The sequence below is a fragment of the Aethalodelphis obliquidens genome, unplaced genomic scaffold, assembly GCF_003676395.1.
Source record: "Aethalodelphis obliquidens isolate GAN/ISIS:26980383/991018 unplaced genomic scaffold, ASM367639v1 scaffold4, whole genome shotgun sequence".
Classification (NCBI taxonomy): Eukaryota; Metazoa; Chordata; class Mammalia; order Artiodactyla; family Delphinidae; genus Aethalodelphis; species Aethalodelphis obliquidens.
Genome location: NW_020837948.1, coordinates 77,110,898 through 77,137,640, shown reverse-complemented (window position 1 = coordinate 77,137,640; position 26,743 = coordinate 77,110,898). Strand labels below are relative to the sequence as shown.

The window sequence follows — 26,743 nt, the reverse complement described above, 5'->3', positions numbered from 1 at the left end:
AAAAAAAAAAAAAAAAAAAAAAAAAAAAAAAAAAAAAGTCTGATCCTAAATTATGCCCAGCATTCTCACTGAAAGTGAATTTCAACCAACTCAGGAAAAGATTAGAAGGAATCTATAAACATTCTTCCATTTTTATTATTCAGATTTACATAAAATGGCATTTTGATGCCTTCTGCCCTTCATTTACTTTAGAAATTCATCATAGAATATCTATAGATATAGAAGGTCTTACTAGTTTTGTAACTTGTAACCACCTCCATTGTTCAGAATCCTTTGTAAAACCAGTGGTAACATAAAAAGAACTCTTCTAAATAAACCTATCCATCACATTTCCTCCACAAAATTTAACTTAGTGTTTGTTTTTTTTAAAGAAAATAACATGAGAAATATAAAGTTAAATTTTAAAAAGAGAATTGCAAAAGGTAAATTTATATTGAAATGTATGTATTTGATAGAAGTATCAGCATAGTTAGAACATGACTAGAAAATTCCTACTAGAACTATCCAGGAATTGGAAACCTGTCAGTGTTCTGTGCAATATTAAGTACCATGGAAATGACTCATCCTCTTCAGGTTTATTTAAGATATTGTATTTTTCAGTTCTCCTTTTTTTCAATTTCCTACTTGTTTATTATGAGCATTTTTTTCTTTACATTCAAGAGCATAACTACTTTAATATGTCTTGCCTGATAATTCCAACATCTGTAATATCTCAACATCGCTTTCCACTTATTACCTTTCTCTTGAGGTTAGGTCATATTTTCCTGTTTCTTCTTATGTTTATTAATTTTTTATTGTATCCTGGATTAAACTCTTGAGTTTTAAGTGTGGAGACTCTAGATCTGTTATGTGCTTTTGAAAAGTCTTAACTTTTAGCTTTAGCAGGCAATTTACTTGGCTGAACTCAGTTTCCAAACAACAGTGGGAAGCAGTTAAAATCTCTATTCAATTCTTCTAATTTTTTAGCTGGGCTGTGTGACGTTTACCCCACACATGTACAGTTCAGGTCATTCAGATGTTTGGAAAGAATATCTGTATATACTCAAACTCTCCTTTTGTGGCTCTACTTTCCAAGATACCCCCCACTTCACTTGGCACTGCTGTCATTGCCCCATTCTCTGTCCTCTGTTTCTTCTAGACAGGAAGACTGTGAGGTCTATCTGAGGTTTAGCCACTGACTCAGGCCTTCCCTTAGGGGAAAACAAACAAACACAAAAACAGGAAACTCATCCAGTTCTAATCTCTTCTTACAAGTATAGACTCCCTTCCAGTTTCTGCCTGCTCTTGGTTGCTTTCCAGTGCCTTCAGACGGTTGTTTCATACATTTTTTTCCCCTTTTCCTAGAGCTTATAGTTGTTATTTGCAGAAGAGTTGTTCTGATAAGAGCAACTCCTCCATTACTGGAAACTGGAATAGAGTTTTAACATTAGTGTGAAGATGTTGGCTACACCGAGAACAGTACGGAAGTTTCTGCTGTAGTCTCTCATGTCCCAGGAATGCTCATCCTGTGTCAACGGTAGTATAAAAAATTCTAATCTAGATTATTCAAGACCCGTTCCAGATGCTTTTAAAGCAAACCAGACTGGATTCTGGGACAAAGACCAATGCTCAGATTAGGAGGTGATTGTGACCTTTCAGGAATCTCTGCTTCCATTCCATTAAATCTACATGTAATCTTAAGGTAAGAAAAACTTCTAGGCATGAACAGTGAGACAAATCTTTCTTGAACTTGAGTTTTGCCACTTTCAATTATTTTAGCGTTCTGCTAAGCAGGGTTTAGAAGCTTTTGCCTTTCCTGTCCAATCTTTTTTTTTCTTCTTCTTTTTTATTGTGAGTGAGTGGAACTTCTTTTTGCCAGGTTGGCATGCTTTAGGGCTCAACATTCTTATTTGTTCTGTCAGATGTAGTCCCTTCATTGTGTCTTTACCCAAACTTCCTGACCACTGCTCTAATCTTGCTCCAGTTTTCTTTGTAACCCTGCTGATGTCCCTGTGATGGTGAAACTAATGGTCAAAATCTTGTGTTTGAGTTTTCTTCTCTGGCCTTCTACCCATTTTCCTCCTTCCTGCCAGAAATCATGTTTCATCATTGGTCATATATAACATGTAGATGTAACATGTTGGATGATTGTATAAGTTTACTTCGCATCTACAATATTATGAGACTAACTATTTTATTTATTTTAGTTAGCAAAAATATGTGAAAAGCTATCCCATGTTCTCATTGCCCTGATAGTTTACAGTTCAGTGAAAGTATGTGAGACAGTGATCCAGACAAAGTTTCTGAGACAAAAGCCAGAATGTTTTCATGAGAAGACACTTAATTTTACTTTGTTTTCCACCGTCATAAACGTTTCTTCTATTTTTAGTTAATACATCAATTCCCAATGTCACAGAAGTAAAGGAGAATATGACATTTGGATCAACTTTAGTCACCAACCCAAATGGAGGGTTTCTGGTAAGAAAAGGAAGAGTCAAGATAGTTAATGAACCAAGAATTATATTACAAATCTTTATAAAATCTGTTACATAATTTTTAATCTTATGACTTTAATTTTTTAAAAGGCGTGTGGGCCCTTATATGCCTATAGATGTGGACATTTGCATTACACAACGGGAATCTGTTCTGATGTCAGCCCCACATTTCAAGTCGTGAACTCCATTGCCCCTGTACAAGGTACAGATTTTATGCAATGTTTGTGCAGTGTTTGAAAAGAGTAAGCAATGAATGAGACATATATATACACGGGAGCATACCAAAAAGCTTGAAGTATTTTCTCGGCTACCAGCATTACCAATTTAGGTAAATGTTTGCTTTGCCAATATATAACCAAACCTCACTGCTATTTTGGAATTGATGTTAGTGTAAATAACCTTTACAGAGTCATGTCTAAACATCAGAGCTAAAGCTTTCACATTGTTTTTATTTAAAGGGTGAGTTTCTTTGAGAAAAGTAACCTCATTTGAAATATACACAGAATGAGAACTGTATAGAGAGTTCATACTGAGAAAATTTCCAAAGATAACTCAGACAGTGTTAATTAAAATTAAGTAGGTATGGGTTTCACTTGATGTGAATCCCAAACCAATTGTTACTGAATGCAAAGAGTATTTCTTATCACTCTTCTTCTGATTTAAAAAACTCTTTTTTCTGATTTTAAAAGTAATGTGTCCACTTTGTAGGATATCAGTTCATCTTTTAAAATGAGTTCCTTTTAGCTGCGAAAACATTTCATATACCTCTAAAGATAGACACCAAATTTGCACGATTGAATCTTTTTCTTGCAGAATGCAGCACTCAGCTGGACATAGTCATAGTGCTGGATGGTTCCAACAGTATTTACCCCTGGGAAAGTGTTACAGCTTTTTTAAATGACCTTCTTGAAAGAATGGATATTGGTCCTAAACAGACACAGGTAAGGCTTCATGTTTTGATTTCTGTTGTCCTAAAGATACAAATGCATGGAGTTTTAATGACAAATTCTTCTGAAAATAAATTAATCAATAAAGCTAAAATTTAGAATGAGCTTTGTATTCCATATCCCTGTTCATATTCCTGCACGTTACTGGCAGGCTGTTTATTTTCTAAGCAGAAAGTATTATGAAAGCTGCATTTTCAATGCTCTGAGAAAATATCCCCTATAGATATCTATAAAATCATACTTTAATTCTTAATTATGAAATAAGCATAGCCACCTTTGGTAATATCAGAGCAGGGTTTCAGAATTTGTAGAAACGATTGTGATATGCCATCATAGTGTCTTTTCTCCTGTTGTACAGATAAATTAGGAATTGGCCACAGGATACTGCTGTAAGTCTATTTTCCCCTATATTTAATAATTTCTTTTCTTAAGTAAAAAGCAAATGCTCCAGGCTTTAGCTGCAGTAAGTTGAATAATTGGGTGTTTTTCTCCCCGTGAGTCTCTGTTTCTAAACACGTCCCCCTTTATTGCCACTAAATAAAGTGGAACTTCTCACATGGCTCTTCCACTTTAGACAGTGAGTTTGGGTTTAATCAGTCTAACGTTCATTAATATTATATGGCCACATGGCTTAAAATATGGATAAGACGCAATGGATAATAGGAAAATTAAATGTCAAAGTGAGGACAGTGCCTTGAGGGTAGGAATTAACACTAGAATCAGAGTCAAAAATGGCTGTTGCAGAGTCTGGGGACCTCAGGAGAGCACAGGAGACAACTGGGCTGCACACGCAGTCCAGTGTTCTTTTCTTTTTCTCTGAGAGCTCTACTCTTGGAAAAATTTCTGGGACACTGAAAAAGTTGTATGACTGCATTAATATTTGTCACACCTGCATTAAAATTGGGATATATGGGCTTCCCTGGTGGCGCAGTGGTTGAGAGTCCGCCTGACGATGCAGGGGACACGGGTTCGTGCCCCGGTCCGGGAAGATCCCACATGCCGAGGAGCGGCTGGGCCTGTGAGCCATGGCTACTGAGCCTGCGCGTCCGGAGCCTGTGCACCGCAACGGGAGAGGCCACAACAGTGAGAGGCCTGCGTACTGCAAAAAAAAAAATATTGGGATATAAATAGACACACACATCTATATACACATATATGCATGTGTGTTTATACCTATGTATACACACACATACATATATTACATTCATGCATATGTACATATACATACATGTATATGTATATATATTTTTTATATTTTTGTATCTGTGTGTATATATATTTTTATACCTTTATGTTTTTTTAAATATGTAACATAATTTTATTTTATAATATATATAACACATATTTAAAACATATATATTTTATTTTATATATATATATATATATATATATATATATCATACATTTTCCCAAAAGGATGGTAGTTGAAAATTGCAAATTAGAACTCAAACTTCAAAGTGAAATGTCATATGGCTGTATTCCAAGGTTGAATGGATCTCTTTAGAGAGCTAGGTGAGGGGTAATGTTGTGTATATCCCAGTGGACAATAGGGAACTTCTTGAAATCAGAGTAAAATTATTATACGAAATTGTACTTTTCTTATAATCATATCACAAAATGTCAGTTTTCCTCGATGCAAGCTTCTTATCTGCAGTCATCTTCCCAAGTGGATTGCTGGAAGTTTGGAGAGGATATTATCCTTCTTCTTGCCACAGGGCATCAGGTGGCCTGCATCCTTTAGAAGACCACTCAGAATGGTGACCTGCTCCTCCTTTTTGTACAATACGTGTTCCACCCTTTTCCCTTCTGAGAACTTCTCTCCCTTCTTCCTTTCCTCTCTTCCCTTATCCTTTCTCTCCTTGGTCAATAAGATTTCATAGAGCCATAAAATTATAGCTGGAAGGGGTCTTAGAGGTCATTTAGCCCCAAATCTCAATTGATGGAGGGGACCTGAGAAGCTAATTGACTTGTGCAAGGGTCTCTTGCTTGTTGATGGCAGATTTGAACACACAGCTCTCCAACTGCAGTGCAGCTGTCTTTCCTTTCTGAGACCTCTACTTCTAGAGAAGTTTCAGAGCAGGTGCCTCTGATGTCCCTAAACTGTGGTCTCTAGTCCTTTGTCCCTGTGCCTCCTCGGCCAGCCCCCTGGTTGGAAGCAGGCCCGGACTCTTGGTGCTCTGTTGCCTGCACTGACATACCGAAATTCAAACTGCTGATCACAGGTCTTCCCTCTCTCAACACGTTCCCCACAATGAGTTTTCCTCCCTTCCACCTGTTTTATCCACCCCATTTTTACCTTCTTATCCAATCCTTTCTTTCTAAACCTAATGACAGTCTTGGAATATTTTAAAGTTTGTATTCTTTTTTAGTCATCTGAATATTTGATTTTACTTTTAAATTTATCTATTACACTATAAAAATTAATGTTTTTGTAGCTACTTGTGGAAATTGGTGCAGCTGTGACATGTTTGAAGTTTCTCCACAGCTTCAGGAAGCAAACCTACAAGGCTGTTTTAGAGGGATAATCACTGCTTCAGTGGAGATCTATGTCCAGTTTTGTAAAGAAATAGCTAACAATCAATTGCTTATATACTCAACCCATTCTGCTGCAGTTTTGATGTTTCCATCTATGAGAACTATAATTAATTTTACATTTCAGTAGTGAGAGTCCCAATAGAGGAGCCATTCTGTCCAGCACCAGTGGAATTCCAGCCTTCCAGAGTGGGCTTCGTGGAGTTTATGTCTTTCTGGGAGGAAACAGTGGCTCTATTCAGAGGAATGGGGATGATCCCTGGGGTCTAGATGCTGCCAGTGAATGAGAGGGACACAAACTTACTCTGAGAAGAGTCAGGTCACATTTCCTTGGTTCCATGACCCCATTCCTCAAAGAAGAAGATTTCAGAATGCAGCCCTGTGCACTGAGTCATTTGTAGCATCTGCAGATGAGCTGCTTAAATTGCTGAGTTTTTATGTCACATTTTGCTTGTGTCATTCATTATGGAGCTTAGCCAGACTCATTCATTCATTTATTCACTTGTTTTTCCTGAGGATTTACTATGTACCAGGCTCTGTGTGAGGGCTTGGGTAAATGTGGAGAATAGACAGATGCGGCCACTGCCTTCATGGAGCCTCTGTAAAAAGCAGGTGTTTCTCCAGATGTGGCTCGTGGAATTCCTCCTTCTGAATCCCAGAGGTACTTGGACTGGACCGCAGACTTTAAGAATCAGAATCTCTGAGGGTGGGGCTCCAGAGCCTGCATTTTAAGTAAGCAACCCACATGATTCTTAAATAGGTTAAATTTGAGAAACAGTGGATTAAATGCATTATTAAATTGATGTGTGTGGTGTGTGTGTCTGTGCTATGCTGCACCCTCCAGATCAAAGGGACCTCAAGACTGAAGCCTTTATATCTCTTTTTATCCTTGTCAGTGGCCAGCCCAGTGCTCCGCTGTGACATAGTGGCCCTTTAATGAGCACCTGATGAATAAATGTGTGTATCATAATGAATGTATTTTTGTATTTTTCTCTGATAGGTGAACATTTAATGAGACTTTTTCTATAACTGGCATTTTAGTATTCTTTTAAGTATATTATTTATATGTTAGGCTTTAGTGTTTATACTTTAGTAATTTCTAATCTTTTTCTATGTTGGTTTAAGTTGTATTAATGACTAGTTTCATAAGTAACTCTCTAAACAAAAGGGATTGAGAAGGACATTTACTAAGCCATCACTTTTGCCAAACTGTATTTAATAGTGTTTTATGTACAACACATTTAAATACCCTTTAAATTTGACCTTCCTTCAGTGGAGTCAGACAAGAAATTCATTCATAGAAATTTGGAAAGATACTTTCACTTCAAAGAAGTGTGTACTAAAATGTATGATTTTCTTTCATGTGGTCTTACAGTAATTCTCTCGAAAAACATAGACAATTTATTTTAACAATCATTTTTTTCCTGATTTATTGATAACATAGTTTAAATAAGGGTTTTTTTTTGTTTTTGTTTGTTTTCAATTGAAGCACCCAATCCTGCCCTAAGATTGGCAGAATTAACTTCTGGAATTTTTCCTTCCCCTACTTAAATATAAAAATGAATTTCAAGAGATACTGCCCAGAAGAAGATGCAAAGATGGAAAGTTATGAGCTAGATACAGGACTCTTTAAACTCCTCACCCATATCAAGGATATAAAAGCATTAAGAATGAAGTTGACAGATTTGTGAAGTGGATTTCTCTGTAGAAAGAGCCTAGTGAGAAAGGCTTCAGTGAGATCATACAGGGAGATTGGTGTGTGTCTATGAAAGTTGGGACATGCAATTGATGAGTGTCTGACTCCTGCCTGAAATATCTAAAGGGCAAGATAGCTGTCTGGCTGCTGATGGGCGAGTTAAGGCAGTGGGATTGGCCTCACACCCAGAGTTGTCGGTACAAAGAATGTGTTTCCCATGGATCATTCTGGAATCAAGTTAGCTCCTGTCCACAGAATCTCCTGGAAGTAAGTGGAGGCCTCTGCACAGAACAGCCAAAGCTATCCCTGATTCCTAGGGACCACAGTAGTGAGATGCATTCACTCAGGCAAGGATGCAGGTGAAGGGAGATCTCCAAAGAGCCCACCAGAAAGATAACACCTGTTAGCACCTACTCCATCTTAGGACAGCACCAGTCAAGTACGAATTTCTGTACCCTGTATTTATCTTCCCTCCCTCCATCGGTGGAGATGTCAGATATTATAGTCAGCAATCTGAGAGAAGAGGGGCAGAGAAACAAAGAAACAGCCAATCATGCCCCTTCCTCAACTACAGGCTTCTCACCTCCCATAAGCTTTGGTAAGGGGAGGAGAGAAGATTTAACTATAAATCAACTTTGATATTTTGTCTTATTGATTTTGTTTTAGTTTAGGTTGAACCATATGAAATTGTTGCTATTTGATCCTTTTTTGACCTACAAATACAGCACTTTCATGTGATACAACCTAAATTAAAATATAGAGCTTTTTTTAAACAGACATTTTAAAACTAAAAATAATAAAAGTCATAAGACATTTATCTTTCCATCCAGTGAGAGTAGAAGAATTTCACCCTAAATAAGTTTTAAAGGGATCATGGGCCAAAAAAAAAAATTTACATTCTAATTATACCTCATGAGTTCTTGTTTGTTATATCAATATTAATTACAATTATTCACTTGATACAAAAGGTAAAGATCAAATATTATGGCCTACTTTCTGCAGTCACAGATTTTTCATTTAGTAATTGCAATTATTGGAAAGGAGTCTCAAAGATATGGAATGTTTCTGGAAGTAATTTTCACCTCCACAGCAAAAAAAAAGGGAGGGGGAAGGAAGGAAGGAAGGAAGGAAGGAAAATAAATTTTAAAACTTTCATTAAAGTTTCCATATGACAATTAGTATACATTAGGAAAATGCAATGCAAGTGACAAAAACATTCACCCTAAATAGTTACTCAGAGTTTCTCCCATGTTTCTGTGTGGTCCCATTAACACTTTTTGCAAACATAGTCAAGGAACTTTTGCAAACCAGTTTTTTACCCAAGACAGAGTAAAGGCTATAAAATTGTTTTGTAAAAAACCACCTATAAAAGCAAACCTGAAACACTCTGAGCTTGCCATAAAAGATATGATGGTATAAACATTATGGAGGTCTTATTGATCCTCAATACCTAAACATAACATTGCTTTTAATAGTAAATGAGAATGATATAAATATGCCATATACAAGTACATTACCCTAAATAAAAGCAGTAAATTGTGAGGCTTGATATAAAAGTGAAATATACTAATGGAACAATGTCTAGACTGTTCCTATCAAGAGTATAGCATAATATTAAACCAGGCAAAATGAAAGAGGGAAATTAATTAAATTTTAGGAATATTATTTATCTTTCTTTTTACGACACATTTTATGGCCATTTCCCTAGGAGCCTAAACTATGAGGCTCCTAATAGGTTAGGCTAATAGCCTAAACTATTCACTGTTTGGAGGTCTGAGAAGAAACCTGTCTGAGCTGTGCAGCCGTATCCTTGTCAGTCAGGCTGTCGTTTCTGAAAGTGATGTTGTGAATGTGGTGAATCTTCTTGCTCACTAGCGTCCTGGTCTCCGTTGTCCTCTACCTCCATTCATCACTCATCTGAGTTATTTTTCCCATGTAGAGTCCAGATCATGGAATTTCCCTGAATAAAAATCTCCTATCCTTGCCTGTGGAATAATACCCAAGCTCTCCAGTGACTTATAAGATGTTCGTCACCTAGTGGCTGTCATTCCACTGTCTCCTGCCTCCTTCCCTTCTTGCCCTGTAGCCACTCCTACCCTGGCCTTCCCTGAACACGTTGCTCTATGCTCTCATGATTCTCTCTGCCCGGAAAGCCCTTCTCCACCCAGGCCCCATGTGCGAGGTAAACTTCTGAGACTCAGTTCAAGCGTCACTTTCTCTGTCCTTTTCTGTGGTTATTCCCCCCACCCTTCCCAAGAAAAATCCCTTCCCCTCCATATTCCCACAGCATTTACACACCCTTCGTCCACTGCTCTCATCACTCAGTGGCATCACTTTTTGTTTCGTGAGTGCGTCTCTCCTGGTAGAATGTGAATTCCACAATGACAGCATTGTGCCTTAATCCTTTTATTTATGGAATACAGTTCAGTGTTTCCTGCATTGCCTAGCACATAGGGGGCAAGTCATTTATGTTGGAAAAATGTAATTTCTGTAATTTTTAATTTCTCCTTGTGTTAAAAATCATTATTGTACTGACCACCATCTCTCACTCTGCTTCATGAAGTCATTGAGCTAGAAGGGACTTGTTTGTGGGGGACACCCCAGATTCCCCTTTACATTGTGTTTCAGGCTTTTCTTTGCAGGTGTTCAACACATCTAGCCCCATTCACCGTTGGTCCTGATTTCTCCCATAGTCTTCCCCATTTTAACATCTTCTAGCCTTACATTTTTGAGCATGGGTCAATTTCATTGCAGTATCTTCCATCAAGCAAGAGACCAGCTAAAGATATCCTTTTCTTAGGACCTACATCTTTTTTTTTCTAATAAATTTATTTATTTTATTTATTTATTTTTCGTTGCATTGGGTCTCCATTACTGTGCAGGGGCTTTCTGTAGTTGTGGTGAGCGGGGGCTACTCTGCATTGCGGTGCGTGGGCTTCTCATTGCTGTGGCTTCTCTTGTTGTGGAGCACGGGCTCTAGGCGCGCGGGCTTCAGTAGTTGTGGTGCACGGGCTTAGTTGCTCCGCGGCATGTGGGATCTTCCCGGACCAGGGCTCAAACCCATGTCCCCTGCACTGGCAGGTGGATTCTTAACCACTGTGCCACCAGGGAAGCCCAGGACCTACATCTTTAATTTACCGACTTTATTTGTGTTTCTGAGGAATCATTTCATCTACCTGTGAACCAGTCCTGTTCATCCCTCTCCATAGTGACAAAGGTTAAGCCAGGTTTCAGCTAACACAGCCTTGAATGGTTTGTGTTGACAGTTGATTTGGATTGCAGCCTGTATTACCACCACATTCACACTCTCATTTAATTGCAGCAGAAGCATGTTGTAGGGCAGGGCTTTTGCACCTTACTTTGGTAAAAGGAAACATAAAATGACGAGATGCAAAGTCTGAGCTCTTATCAGATTAAGCAACTGTGTATCCTACAGAAACACAAAAAGCTTTACTGTGCTTCCCTGTCATTACACCCCTAAAGAAGCTATTGATTGGATAATGTTAGTTGTTGAATAAAAACCCAGAAACTTAGCTCATTTTGGGCATTAAAATTTAGGCGCTGGTGTTATAACTCTAACTTAAGAATACAAGGTAATCGTATAATTCTAAATGAGGAAATAATTCCATTCATTCATGATTCTTTGACTCAGTATACTTAATAGCTATTTTAAACACTTCTCTTTTTTTAAAAACTCCCTTGTCATTCTGTTGTGACTTTAAGTTTTATAAGAAAAAATTAGTGATTTTTGTGATTTCTAACAACATCATTCCTTCCATATTCCTCACACTCACTTTCCTCCTTGTTCTTTTCTACCCTCAAAAGAGAAAAAGCCATTTGGATAATTAATTCATTTTAATTTAGCAGATATTTATGAAGTACCTTATGGGTCAAGTATTATGCTAGATGTGATAGCAATATAAATAACAGACTCTAATACTTTGTCCCTAATCCTGAAAATCTCCCAACTTAGAAATGAAGCAAAGTCTTGTATTTGGATAATTGCAATGCATGACAGTGTGACATAAATATAACAAGGGTGAATAAAGCAGAACAATTAATTGATCTTTACGAGTAGATAACTCAATATTAGAATAAAGCAACGTTTTCCAAGCTATGTTGTTTGAGGTGTTGAATATGTTCCTTACAAAAAAATATTCTCTTAAATAAAAATAAAATACATCAGGTCTTCCAATTCATGATTCACAACACATGTTTTCACATTAAAGATTCTGGGAGCACTTTCAAAAGAATCCACTTATGAGTCAGAGTAGAGCAATGCAGGAGTGAGAGAAAGCCTTGCTCTTTTGCTCCATTTGAAATTTGTGGCATTTTTTTTACTTAATATAAATAGCAGAGGGAGGCAGACAGACAGAGACAGAGAAACTGTTATACTTTGTGTTAACAATTGCTTTCCAAGATTATTTGATCATGGACTCTTTTTAAAAATTCATACCTAGCAACTGACAAAGTTAGTATTCCCTGGGAAAGGGGTAAGGGAGTACTAGTTTGGGGCTTATATGAAACATGATTGCAAATTTTATGTTTAAGTGGAAAGTTCTAAGTGTTACAAACCTCTTGTTCATGTAACAGAATCCTCAGCCAGTTGTGTGCCTGGTTTATGCTATAATGTGAATCAGCTCTTACTTCTCTTTGGACTTAGATTGTAATTACAACTGCTTAATCAAGAAGTTCAAACTGCATCTCCCCAGGAGCTAAATGTGTCCCTTACAGTTGTCTCTGAAAAGTAACTTTTCTTTCTACTGTGATTTATCTCCCCTTTATAAGAATCTACTGTTACTATCTTCATCTACTCTTTACTGATGCCATAAGCTGCTCTACCCATTCTCCCCTAAAGAAAGCCCACGTTTAACCCATTCTCCTTTTAGCTGCCATCTCTGCCTACTTTTTTGCATTTAGCAAAAATGCCTAGAACCTTTCCATCTTTACTCTTCCTCACCAGCTCTCTTCTTTTTTTTAATAAATTTATTTATTTATTTATTTTTGGCTGCGTAGCGTCGTCGTTGCTGCACCCGGGCTTTCTCTAGTTGCAGAGAGCGTGGGCTCTTTGTTGTGGTGCACTGGCTTCTCATTGTGGTGGCTTCTCTTGTTGTGGAGCACGGGCTCTAGGCTCATGGGCTTCAGTAGTTGTGGCGCACGGGCTTAGTTGCTCCGCAGCATGTGGGATCCTCCCAGACCAGGGCCCGAACCCGTGTCCCCTGCATCGGCAGGTGGACTCCCAACCACTGCGCCACCAGGGAAGCCCCCTCACCAGCTCTCTTCTTAACTCCACCCTCTGGGTCTTGTACCATCCAATGCAATTGGCCACTTCAAGTCAAATATGGTGATTATTGATTGTTCATCTTTCCGCAAATTCTGGAATGCTTCATCCTTGACAGATTTTCCAGGCTCAAGCCTGCTTTGCTTCCTCCCATTCTACTATCATACTCTGCTGTCTGTTCTTTACCTGGGTAGCTCGTTCAGAAATCTGGATCCTCCTTCCTCCAAGAGGGCCTTACAAGTGAGACGATAAATGTGCTTGTGATTCTCTCTCCCCCTGTTTTCTCACCATGTGTGTTCATCACTTTTTATCTCATTATTTAATTCTCATACTTATTTGGCTCGGTTGTAGATGCATGTATACCCATTATGCTAGTACAAATCTGTTTCACCTGCCTTAAATTATAAACTAAGCTGGGACTGAAACTATTTCTACTAAAGTGGGTCCCATCGGTACTCAGCAAAGCATTACATATGTCCTGTGATTTGAGCATTCTCCCGTGATGAAAATTAATAAATGGCACTCTTTTCTGGGGAAGACATAGCTGACCTTATTCTATCTGGTTCCTAAGAAAATAAGAACCCCTGTGTCAGCCGGAGACCTACACTGAATGTCATTTTCCTGAGATGTGAGTTCCCACTGCCCACTCTTCTAATTTCCCACACTTCTTTATGTCTCTCTTTTTCTGTTTATCATTATTTCCCTACTATCTCAGTTTTCTACTTGCCTATGTGAAATGTTGTAGTCATCTAGTAAGAATGTATGAGGGTCAACTGTGAGCAAAGCAAAACAGTGGTAGAGGATAAGAGAATACCAGAAACTATGATGTAGTCCATACTCTTTACCCCTGCTTGCCCCTTCCTAACTTATAACGGAGTTGGGAGATAAAGCACGCATACAAAAGTTGAGAAGAACGCAGGGCTCACAGGAGCAGCACAGACAAGTTTGCTTCACAGTTTGAAGAAGGGGAAGATCAGTGTGGACTCTTGGCAGCTAGGTGGACAAAGCTGCAGAGAAAGTGAAACTTGAATTGAATCTTACCGAATGGGTAGACTTAGCTTAGTTGGAGGGAAAAGGAAGGGCATTTTGTCTGGATAGAGTTCATCCTGAGGAGTCCTGAAGATGAGGATGAATAAAGAAGGCCAGACTGTTGAGTGGCTGAAAGTCAGGAGGAAAAAACTGAATTTTAACCTATAGGCCTAGTATTTCAAGAAGCAGCTTGAAGCTTCATCTACTTTCTGTTTGAATTAGAAATACAATTCTCTTTTAAAGTATATTTCAAGGTCCTTGATGTAGGCAATGAAGAGTTATTGGAGTTTTTGAACAAGGAAGACACATGATAAAAGCAGAATTTAAAGACGGTTATTCTACTAGTAATATGTAGAAGGATTTGAGGAAGTGGAAATGGAGGGAGGGAGATCAGCAGTGGAAAGACCCGTGACTGCCGTGGTCCAGGTTCAAGGCAATGATGCCTGGCCTGGGCTGGAGAAGGAATGAAGAAACATAGGTAATAGCTGCCTTAGATCCAGTTCCCCAGAAGCAAACTCTGAGAGGAGGAGTCAAGTGATAGCAATTCATGAAGGGCGTGCTTCCAAAAGAAAATAGGAAGGGATTTGGGGGAACAAAACAGAGCAGCCACAGAGGACAAGAAAGCATGTGAGGGGCTTCCCTGGTGGCTCAGTGGTTGAGAGTCCACCTGCCGATGCAGGGGACATGGGTTCGTGCCCCGGTCCAGGAAGATCCCACATGCTGCGGAGCGGCTAGGCCTGTGAGCCTTGGCCGCTGGGCCTGCGTGTCCGGAGCCTGTGCTCCGCAACAGGAGAGGCCGCAACAGTGAGAGGCCCGCGTACCGCAAAAAAAAATAAAAAGAAAGCATGTGAGTTCAGGTGAAGTCAAGGCCTCAGCCTGATCTGGAAGGGGCTCCAAGTTAAGTCAAGGGGCTGGTCTTGCATTTTCCTGCACTCAGGCATTACCTATGGATCAGGGCAAGGGGTGAAGAGGGAGAAAACTCCCAGGCACTTCTGACTCTTTGAACCTTGGGGCAAAGCAGCTCTAGCACTCCAAGGACAATCATCTGGGGAAAGTCTCAGGTGGAGCTGTTAGAAGCAAAGTGTACAGAAAGGGTAAGGGAACAGGCAGTTATAAGTCCTCTTATATCCTAACATTTACAAAAAATAAGCTTATGAAAGTGAGATATATGTTAAGCAGTAAGAGAGATAGATGATAGAGAGATAGATAGAAGATATAAAGCACTGATCTCTGACATAGCAAGGTGTTACATCTTCTGCTGTTTCTGGTGTGAAGATAATTTTTCCAGATAATCCAATTCATAGTAATCAGTTCATAGTATGTTCTATGAGATATGGAAAGTGCGTTGTAAATTTTACATCACAAAGCAGCCTTATTTAGTTGGCATGACTTCCATCTCTTCTCATGTGAACTCCTCCCCATGTATAAATGAGATGCTATTTTTTTCCTGAGGCGTTAATAGCTTATCACTAGAATTTGATCGAAGGGAACAGTACACTCATTAGTAAAAAGTAGTAGGATTGTTGGGCAGTGCTATGTGCAACCGCATTTGGGATTCATGAGCAAAACTTTAAAGTGAGACCAGTCTACAAGGTATGTGATTTTTGTCTAACAAAATTCAGTGTCATAGGATCACACACAGAGAAGGAGATATTTGGACTTAACCAGAGTTGGAAGTTAGCCAAGTTAGTTAATGGAGGGAAAAAAAGGTTAAAGTAGTTAAATGTTTGCAAGTAAATGATTATGGTGATGGATCATGGAATCTAGGCTGGGTACAAAAAAAAAAAGATAAGATCTGTGAATTAATTAGACATCTTAATGTGGTCAAGGAATTGATGAATTGGATATACTAGGTAAATGAGCTGAAGTTAATGATCAGAGAGAAGAACACTTGACATTGAGATTGAGGTGCTGCAATTTTTCCAGATGACAAGGTGAAGGCTAAGACCTTGGAAGTGGATGACATAGGCAAACTAGAGGAAAATATTACTAAAGCCAAGGAAGTCAAAGAAATGAGAGACTAGGGTGTTCAATAGATTCATCCAGGTAGTAAAATGTCCAAGAATAATGGCAGGAGTGACAGTTTTCAAAGTTCTTTAGTCTCCTGCTTAATCAAATCTAAACAAAGAGAAATAAAAACAAAACCAACTCTGTAAGACACCCTGAATGGATGAGCAATTAACTTCCACAGCAGCATTTATTCACCTTGGTACCATAAATTAGGTATAATGATTATCTAAGTAACAAAATCATTTTACTTTTATTTACCCTGAGCGTTTATATACACAAAGACAATGTCAAACCTACGTGGTTTCCCTTAATAATTATTCAGTGTCTCTCTGGATTACTAATTAAAAGCTGTTAGGGTCATTGGGAAAAGAATTTTAAATCTATTCAGAGAGTAACAGATAACTGTACATAACATTTAATCGTCAAGGAAATAACCTGAATTGGAGTCATGGGAGACTAATAATTGTCTTTTTCTAATTATAACAGCACATAGTCTTGGAACAGATGGTGACAGATATTAGGTGAAAGATACAGTCAAAGAGCAAACCTAACCTGAACATGGATTGAGCAGATTTTGTGTTTATTCAGCTTACGGTGTACCTTCTCTTATACTCGCATATGTTCTCTAATTATTTCTTATTTATCTTATACCTGATTCAGCAATTCTAAGGAAGGATTCATATACTCTATTTCTTTTTTTAAAAATATGATCTATTTACTTGTTTGTCTGTTTTATCGTATTTTCTAATGTATCTCAGTGGGCTAGCTAGCTACCTGAACTCACTGAGTGGCCATGATGTGGCAGCAGCATTTGGCAAAAGCTGCGGTGATTAGAAAATGGGGGGAAGTCAGCTATATGTCAATTTTTAAAAAAAGAAAAAATGTTTAATTTAAAAATAAAAGAGGAGACTTAAGTGGAAACATAATTCTACGTGCTGTGACAAGTGAGTTTACACCTATAAAGATTTAACACAAGCACCTAAAAAACAAAATATGACTAGAAAAAAAAAAAGAAAGAAAATGAGGGGATTGGGGCGAGGTAAGTTTTTACTGAGACAAAATAGAGAGGTGAAGGATACACATCCTAGACTAGGCCTCCTTCTGCCCCTTCATTATGGAAAGTGAGGTTTCTTTAACTCAGCTTCTTCATTTATAAAATGTGACTCTAATTTCTGTTACTATAATTTGAATAAGTTAGGAAAGAAAGCTAAAAAAAGCATAAAAATATAGGATAGTATTCAGGCATCGTGGCGTAATTGCTCCAGGTTGTCTAGTACACTCCAGAAGGTGGCGCAGAGACGATAAAGATTATGTTTAACTGGGAGTTCTCTTATTTGTTTCTGCAAGTGCCAGGGTATGCTTTTGGTTTCCAAAAGGACCAAGCTGTAGAAATGTATCTATAAATCAGACAAATAATTAAGCCTAAAGATTTCTGACAACAGTGACATCAAGGGAGGTACAAGGTAGACGCTGATCATTTATGCCGTTTGGAAATAGGATCAGACTTGGAAATAGGACTGGCTGAACAATGGGCAAACTAGACAACTGCCTGGAAAGAAAGCAGCCCTTTCTCAAATTACTTCCCCTACCTAAGAAACGAAGTGCCCAGAACTCCTACATCAAAAAGACATTCCTTTGGGTAAAGGATTCTCTGAGTCCCTAATTTTGGGGTAGGAAGGTTAAACAAAAAGTAACGTCAGGCACAATTCTTGATATAGATTAGTTTATTGGTTCACATAAACCTTCAAAGGAGAGTGTAGAAAAAGGATAAGGAAAATGGGCAAGGGGTGGGAGAGGGTATGGAGCAAGGGAAATCGAAGCAGTGGCACTTAACCTTCTAAGTCCTTTTCCTTCATGATGGCTCTGCAGTTAGCTGCCTGCATTATCCAACCTGTAGGAAAGAAAGAATGAAAGGAGAATGGCAGTAAGAGAGGGAAGACAGAGAACAAGAAAAGAGAGGGAAGGGCTGATTTAGGAGATGTGACGCTACAGCTGAGCTACATAAAGCAGGAAGCACGTGTGTGTCCTTGCCAGATACATGCCCTGCTTATGCTTCCAACTTCATCTTGCCCCACTCTCCCCTCCCAGCTTGGCCCAGATTCACTGACTTTCTTTCTGTTCTTAGAGCACCTACCACTTTCCCAAGTCAGCTTCTTCACTCACACAGTTCCCTTTGTGTGGACCCCATCCTCCCTCTCAGCCACCATCTGAACAGGTCTCCACCCTTCTAGCACATGTCTTTTAAGTCTCAAATATCACTTCTGAAAGGCCTTCCCTGAGCCTTCACTTTAAATTAGGCTCCTAGGTTATACTTGCCAATAATAGCTTTTCTGTTACAGCCCTTTTCACAGTTTGCGATTGAACCTGTATTTAAATGATTCTTGTGTTTAATCTCTCTCTCCCTCTAGTTTAGAAGCTCCATGAAGGCAGAGGCCATGTCAATTTCATGTTCTACCCACTCCCCAAGCTTACCAGAGTCATTCAGTAAACACTGTTGAAGAGATAAGCCAGTCCTTTGAGAGGTTTAATAACAACACTTTCATTTGTGTTCTTTGGCATCCACAAATGGCAGTGATCATTACTGTCAAAGTAGAAAGATTTGTGTACTGATAGAGTTTTAAACTCATCTGAAAGACTAAAATGTATTACTACATCTGATGCATATGTTTAAACGCAAAAAAATTGAAACAGGGAAGTCTGCTAGATGGATAACTCACAGTGGCTTGGTATTTCAGGTTGGAATTGTACAGTATGGAGAAAATGTAACCCATGAGTTCAACCTCAATAAGTACTCATCAACGGAAGAGGTGCTTGTTGCAGCAAATAAAATAGTCCAGAGAGGTGGCCGCCAGACGATGACAGCCCTTGGAATAGACACAGCAAGGTATATGGATAAAAAAATAAGCCAAAGTAAAAGACTGTGCAAAAATTACTGCTTATGATCTAGCCCTTTGGAGTATTAATTGAACAGTTGCCTTAGCAATATTTAAAGCCATTTTGTTGAAAAGAGATTCAACTGATTAACTCATAGTTATAGGATCAAATTTTTCTATATTACAATCTCATCACTCTTCTTATCTTTCCTCTTATTCCAAGGCTTTGACTGATGGAGAATCAGTCCAAAAAATCGCTGTAGTCTACGGCATCACATTCTTGGGTACTAAGACATAATATTAGATAATATCTTTTCCTTTTATTCTTTGTTTTCAGCCTCTAGGAATCTCAATCTAAAAAAATGGATTAACATCAGTCCGCTTCTACTCAATATATATCTATACCCTAATATGTCTATAATTTTACAGCATTTTACAGATTTAAATTTTACGGATTTAGGGTTATTGAAGCTCTCAAATAAGAGGTTTAAGAGGGCAAACTAAATGTTGTCTTATTTGAAATCATTTGCAGTGAAAAGATTGAAAAGAAGTGGAGGGACTTCCCTGGTGGTCCAACGGTTGGGACGTTGTCTTCCAATGCAGGGGGTGCGGGTTCCCACATGCCTCACGGCCAACAAAGAACCAAAGCATAAAACAGAAGCCGTATTGTAGCAGGTTCAATGAAGACTTTATAAATGGTCCACATCAAAAAAAAAATCTTAGGAAAAAAAAAAGAAGTGGAAAGGATTTCATGATCCGTGCTCTCTCTCTTTTTTCCTTACTTTCTCCAAATTCCCTCTAATTCACATCCCTCCCTTCCTCCCTTCTGCAGTTTCCTTCATGGAGCACACATAACCCACCCTGTGGTTGAATTTCATTCTATAAGAACCTACAGAACTGTCCTTTTCTTACAATGTTCAGCTCCTCTTCTCTGTATTTTTTCTGATCTCCCTCAGCTCTTACCTTTTGCTGTTTCTCCCCTTAATCATCATGAAAGCTTCTGAACAAAAACTAAACAATACCAAAATCACAGGAAATCTAATGGTCAGTTTGACTAATGTTAAGGATCCTTCTCTTAAGTGCCTTGAACTTCTGGACACTCAACTGGTTCTGAAGAGTTGATTACCCATGGCCTCACTTCACCTGCCTGCTAAGATCAGTGTTTTAAGGGGGCTGAAACAGTTAATATGGATACTCCAAAGAATGGGTTGGATTTTCAAAAATTTAAAATTTCATGTGCAGCTTTTAGACTCATAAATGTTAGAAAAACATGTGGTTCTAGTTATATGGGGCCCATGAGAAAAATAACCACAAACAGATGGGGTAATTTTACATTTACCTGCCCGTAGATCACCAATTTGCATGCACAAAAGTGCACACGTTTAGGTGTGCTGAGTGTGCATTCTTAAATAATTGACTAAGTGTGACCGCACATTCAAAGTAAATCAGAGCGTTCTTTGAAAGCCCTGAGCCTGTAGGGAACTTTGTTTTCCAAAGGCAACCACTTAAGATGAATATTCATTTTTGAAAACTAACTGCAGAAATATTCTGGCTGCTTTTGCTCCTGCATAAATACCACTCTAAATACCTTGTCCCTATATGGTTTTTGCCTATGTGTTTCACAGAGGGTCTAGCTGTAGGACACAGAGTTTATTGAGTTTTGTATATAAATAAGACTCCATAATGATATTACTAAGTACTCTTCTTTTTTTTTTTTTTTTTTGCGGTACGCGGGCCTCTCACTGTTGTGGCCTCTCCCGTTGCGGAGCGCAGGCTCAGCGGCCATGGCTCACGGGCCCAGCCGCTCCGCGGCATGTGGGATCTTCCCGGACCGGGGCACGAACCCACGTCCCCTGCATCGGCAGGCGGAGTCTCAACCACTGCGCCACCAGGGAAGCTCTTAAGTTTATTTTTAATTGTTCTTTATTCCTTTCAGGCAGGACCAGTTGTAAATAATATTTCTAAATGTTTTAGAATCCTTTACCTCCATTTTCAGTGTCTCCCAGTTCAAAATATTTTTGTGTCCCCTTAACCCTATCCCAAATTTTCTTTCTTTTCATTGCTTCACAGTGTTTAATCATAAGGCCTGGATTCTCCTGTCCCAAAGAAAGGGATTCTCCTGGGATATGTTAATGTTTAAAAACATGCAGGGAAGTCAATGCTTATTTTAAAGAAAGAATACTGGATGGTGGTAATTGGGGGTCAAGGGCAATTTGCTGAAGATATTTGAAACAGAAAGGGTATACTCAAGAGCTCTGCCATAGAAAGCCAGCCCTAGCTACCAGATTTTCTTTAAGGAAGGTGGTTTAATCATCTCCTTCAGCTGATGTTCATTTAGTTATGACCTTGATCTTCAAGAGAATTAGGAAGTTTTGGTGATTCTCTAAGGAATTAAAACTGTAAAAAGGATTAAATCTTATCCATGTCCAAACTTCATTTAGAGACTAGCCTTTAACATCTATTTTTCACCTTTGTCTGTACATAGAAAGAACTCAGAGAATCTGTTTGTGTGGTGTAGAGGACAGAGACACACAGTTTGCCAGCGATCAATATACATTTTTTAAATAGCTTCTTTTTCTCTTTTGAAAATTTTAGGAAAATTTTAAAATGTAAAAAACAGTACAACAAAATCCTATGTACACATCAAACAGAATCAACAGTTGTTAACATCTTGTCATATTTGCTGTTAGTCCTTTTAAAGGAAAAATAAACACAGATAAAATCGCCTTGCTCACATCACAAGGATCCTCTCTCCCTGCTCACAAAATACCCACTACTGTGCATTTACTATATATCTACAGTAGAGCCAATGTGTACTGTGGCGAACTGTTGGAAGGTGAAAGACAGGTGTTTCTTTGGTATATCTCAGCTGCAGCTGTTTGTCCTTATGACCAAAGTAAAATATTTAAAATGATTATTCAGCACAATGATTGCTGCATTTTACACCAAAATCTAAAAAATATTATATGAAATCCATTCACTGTTTCAGTCCTAAGTAAAATGTACTCTTCTTTTCGAAGGCTCCAGAAGGGAAAGTAGTTGAGTAAAAGAAAGTAATGGAGGGAAAGTGTGCCTGAGTGAGTGAGTGTGTGTGTGTGTGTGTGTGTGTGTGTGTGTGTGTGTGTGTAGAAGGTACAAAACAAACAAAAACTGTCAGTTTCCCGTATCTTCCATCTCTTTCCATAAATGCTTGTTGAATTAAATCAAAATTCCTTTCTTTGAAGTTAGGTTATAGCATTTTTCCTTTCTCTCCATGCCACCTCCTCCCACCTCACCCCCAGCAGCTTGTGTCCTAAAACCTAGTTCAGACTTTCATAGCTATGCCAAACGCTCCTTGCCCCCCAGAAGCCTACTCTGTCACTGACTCAGACCACTGCCATCTGCAGTCTTTAATTCCTATGTCTGAATTTTTACCCCACATCCAAGCGCACTCTCAAGCACTCACAGCCATACAAATACTCTGTTTTCTCCCATGCCCCCTCCATAGCTTACAGGATGTCCAAGCTGTTCTGTGAATGTCAGAGTAGGTGGGGGAAGTGAGGACTAAAGCAACAGCTCTGCCAGAAGCAGAAGGAAAGAGGCCTGTCAAGCAAGAGAAGGAGTGTTTACAGAAAAAGGAGTGACTGGGGAAGTATTTAAAATCTGACCTTCTCTAAATCCGCTGTATGCTTGTCACACTCTCCCTTTGAAGTTTCCAAAGAATGAAAGACTGCTGCCTTTTGTTAATGGGATCTGTGGTGACTGGCAAAATGGTAACCTCTCCATCATCTGGAATAAGTCTTAAACTATTACAAACAATAAGCATCATGCCTCCCAGCTTGAACAATGGGCAACAATGTTGATCTTGGAGGGAAAGCACTGGGCTACCTGGAGTTGGCAGTGTTTTCATTTTGTTTACCACTTTGCCTAACCTTGGGCTGGTGTTTTATTTGCTGCCCTTTTGTCTGTGATTATTTCAGGAAAGAAGCTTTCACTGAAGCCCGGGGTGCCCGAAGAGGGGTTAAAAAAGTCATGGTAATTGTGACTGATGGAGAGTCCCATGACAACCATCAACTGAATAAGGTCATCCAGGACTGTGAAGATGAAAGCATTCAGCGGTTTTCCATAGCTGTAAGTACAGGGCTAGAGATGGCTTTCAGGCTGTGGTGTGAAGAGAAAAGCTGTGTGCATATCATGGTTATTTTATGAGAGTTACACAAACAACGTTGAAAAACAGAAACGTCTCCATTTGGAAGTAAACTCTATGGGGGCAGGATTGGGTCTTGCCCCTTTTGTGTCTTCAGCACCTGACACAGTGCTAGGCAAATGGAGACTCAGCAAACAATCACTACAAGAAAGGAAGGAAGAAAATAAAGAAAGATAAAAGGAGGAAGAAGGGAGAAAATACATAAGAAGAAGGAAGGAAGGGTGAGAGAGAGAAAGGGACAGAAATAGGGAGGGGAAAAGAGGAAGGGGAAGGGGGAAAAGATGGAGGGATGGAGGGAGGAAGGCATATGCCTCAGCCTAGGGGGAGGGGAGTTTCTTAAAGTGATTTTTTAAATAAGTCAGAGAACAAAAGTTCAACCAAAATTGTTTTTCAACAAAATCCCTTTTATTTATAGTAACAACAGATATTACCCACAATTGTTTTTCAGTATTTAATCAGGGATATTTCCTTTTTCTCTTTCAAAAGTGTGATCAGTGAAAGACACTCCACCAATAGTAGGTAGGGAAGAAAAATAGATTCATCCCTGATGAAGTCCCAGAACACACAATTGATTCACTTCTTCCCTGGGGCAAGGTGACTGTACTTCTTATTTTATAACCAAGATAACTGGGTTGTAAACACTTGCAACATTTTCTTTCTCATTTGGGGTACAAGATGTAAAAAAAAAAAAAAAATTAAAACATCTCATTATTTCTCTTTCCCTTTGTTGTTACTTCGGTAAGTTATCTTTTGCCAACTGTTATTCAATCGATTATTACCTCTCCTGTTAACTATAGCTATTTTGATCTTTTCGGTGGTTGAGAATAATTCCATATGGCTCAGCCTTCACTCAGAGATACTGTCCACAATTAGAGTCTATGCTCGGTCTCTTTGGTATGCAAAGCCAGCGCATGCCCAGTTTGTCCCACACAACCGGGTACCAGAGGTGCCATCATTTGTTCACTTTCTTCCCAGAGGATATAGTCTAGCATTCCAGGCCCTGTGGATGCAGGCCATGAGCTGAATTAACCATCAGCAGCATTAACAACGTTCGGGAAACTTCAGTGGAAAGAAAGTATCTATCAATGGATTGCTTCTTAATTTTAAGTGAATCTTATATCACTTTTGCATTGTATCTGGCTACATAATCAGTATTTCTTGCCCTTAAATCTCTATTTCCCTTTGTTGTATCCCTGGTTGATCATTCATACTTTGCCTTTTATCTGGTCAAAAAGAGGTCTCATGATTGCATTAATCTTCCTGGAGAACCATAAACTCATGAGTTCCTTTCCCATTTTAATCAGTGAATTAGCGTCAACTTGATCTTTGAAATGGTATAAACAAAGAATAGGAAACTTTCACTTTAGTAATAATTATTTATTTTCCTAATTCATATTTTTTCCTCAGTGAACCTTATATTTTTTTTTAGTTTGTGCCAAACTAGGAAATAAGCCATTTATTTTACTTTCTCTCTTTGTTTATTCACACAGAAAGGTTTCAGACTTTTCTCCACGTGTATTCATGATGCATGAGATCAAATGTTCACGGGGGTCTGTAGCCCTGTTATTTCCTGGACTGTTCCTCCTACTCCATCTTTTTTTTTTGCGGTACGCAGGCCTCTCACTGTTGTGGCCTCTCCCGTTGCAGAGCACAGGCTTCGGACACGTAGGCTCAGCAGCCATGGCTCACGGGCCCAGCCGCTTCACGGCATGTGGGATCCTCCCGGACCGGGGCACAAACCCGTGTCCCCTGCATCGGCAGGTGGACTCCCAACCACTGCGCCACCAGGGAAGCCCCTCCATCTTTTTTTTCCCCACCATTTGATCCTGAACACCAGAGACATATGTTTTGGGGGGAGACAACACTCAAAAAAGGTTGATTACCGAAACTATAAACACTCTGTGATAAAACTGCACACATTTCCTGTGAAACATCCAGATTTGGTGAGGGTACTAAGCTGGTTGGAGACCCTGTTACATGGTCTCTATTCTGTCACTTGAGGATATTAGACATTGCTAGCAGGAGACTGGTGGGTTTTTTGGGGGAGGGGTTTGTTTGTTTTGTTTTTTAAGTTTTCTTCTTTTTTTTTTCTTTTTACAAATTTATTTATTTATTTTTGGCTGCGTTGGGTCTTCATTGCTGCACGCGGGTTTCTCATTGCAGTGGCTTCTCTTGTTGCGGATCATGGGCTCTAGGCGCGCGGGCTTCAGTAGTTGTGGCTCGTGGGCTCTAGAGCGCAGGCTCAGTAGTTGTGGCGCACGGGCTTAGTTGCTCCATGGCATGTGGGATCTTCCTGGACCAGGGATCGAACCCTTCTCCCCTGCACTGGCAGGCAGATTCTTAACTACTGCGCTACCAGGGAAGCCCAGGAGACTGTTTTATATTCAGATTCTAATCTTAGATGATAATGGCTGTGAAAGTGTATCACCTACAGCATTCAAATGAAAATAAGCAACTTAGAAAGTATCTTAGAATTTCATTCATTTGCACACAAAAGGCACTGTGCTACATGTAAATGAGCCTTACACTTTACATTTGACATATTTGCCTCAAGGGAGTTTCAATTCTGAATGTCTATTCCAGGTAAATATTAGCAGAACACCAAATGCCTGGGCTTGACGTATTTGTATTAAGCGAAACAGAAGTAATTTTTAAGTATTATTTTGTATCTCTTTTGATTCATGGAAAATAATGTTTTTACCAGCTACCAGACCCTTGGGTGAAGGATCAAAATACATTTCTCCCTGTTTTCATTTTCATTTTGTGATGCAAAATAGTTCAAACTGGATGCAAGTGATAGTAATTCCAGGGAATTCTTTTCTCTTATAGTTTCTTCTAAATATATGCTCCCATATTACATTTATACATTTTACTTTTATTAAGTGTGTCAGTTGGGCATCTTCCCCATTGAACTTTACCCATTTGTCTCTGTCCTGTGACATAGAGCACTAAATGTCTGACAACGTTTACATCACAGTTAAGAACCTAAATTACGCATAGTCCAGGAGTCTTTACAATTTTTGTGTATTTTCAACAACATCAACTTGTAAGTGAAATGGAAGTTAACATGTCAATTCAATAGTGAATCTAGAATATGGTAAATAGGAACCAAGGAGGAAAAATAGTGACTTTTCAGCCCGGGATGTCATATATATAACTTACAGAATAAATTAGGTAAATCAATGGGGACTCAGAAGGCTTCACACCATACGGAATTTGTATAAATCTAAAAGAAATCCATGCATAGCAAAACTGCTGACAAAAGAGGAGTCTACCAGTGTGTCCAGAGGAGAAGACCAAGCAGAGAGTGAGGTGTTGAGCAAGGCCCCAGTGATCCTGAAACCCACACCATGGATGGAATGGAGGCTCCAGAGCTCGGAGACTGCCTTTTCCATCCTTAGTCTAGGGCATGTACATCCAGCTATGGTGAGATACCCAACTATAGGAAGAGCATCTTAATTGTTTTTAAATGAGAGAGGATTTGTTCAATGTAATAAGAGCAAGTGGCCCTTGGGTTTCCCTCTCTATTTGGACAATTCTCTACTACCATTCCATTAATTCTCTTACCCCTCAAGCAGCTAAAGTGGGAAAAGCACTAGTGGCCTCTGTTCAAATATAAACCACTTCTGATGTTTGGCATTTGCTTTTCAGCCAGATAAACACGAGCTAAGTTTTTGTGTTCTGGTTTGATGTGTAAGCTGCTGGTATAGATCTT

General features: G+C 39.0%; 1 protein-coding gene across 2 annotated transcripts in view; it reads left to right on the top strand.

Annotated features, from left to right (window-relative positions):
* ITGA1 (integrin subunit alpha 1) overlaps positions 1-26,743 on the top strand; it is a 170,134-nt gene that overhangs the window by 76,329 nt on the left and 67,062 nt on the right. Inside the window, exons 1-6 of one of the 2 annotated variants that reach the window (XM_027101138.1) lie at positions 1,352-1,681; positions 2,369-2,457; positions 2,565-2,676; positions 3,288-3,415; positions 18,705-18,853; positions 22,802-22,952. In XM_027101138.1, the coding sequence (XP_026956939.1) occupies positions 2,410-2,457; positions 2,565-2,676; positions 3,288-3,415; positions 18,705-18,853; positions 22,802-22,952 (588 nt within the window). In that variant the 5' untranslated portion in view covers positions 1,352-1,681; positions 2,369-2,409. Of the gene's footprint in view, positions 1-1,351; positions 1,682-2,368; positions 2,458-2,564; positions 2,677-3,287; positions 3,416-18,704; positions 18,854-22,801; positions 22,953-26,743 lie in introns of those variants that run through there. The other variant, XM_027101137.1, reaches the window with a different exon arrangement.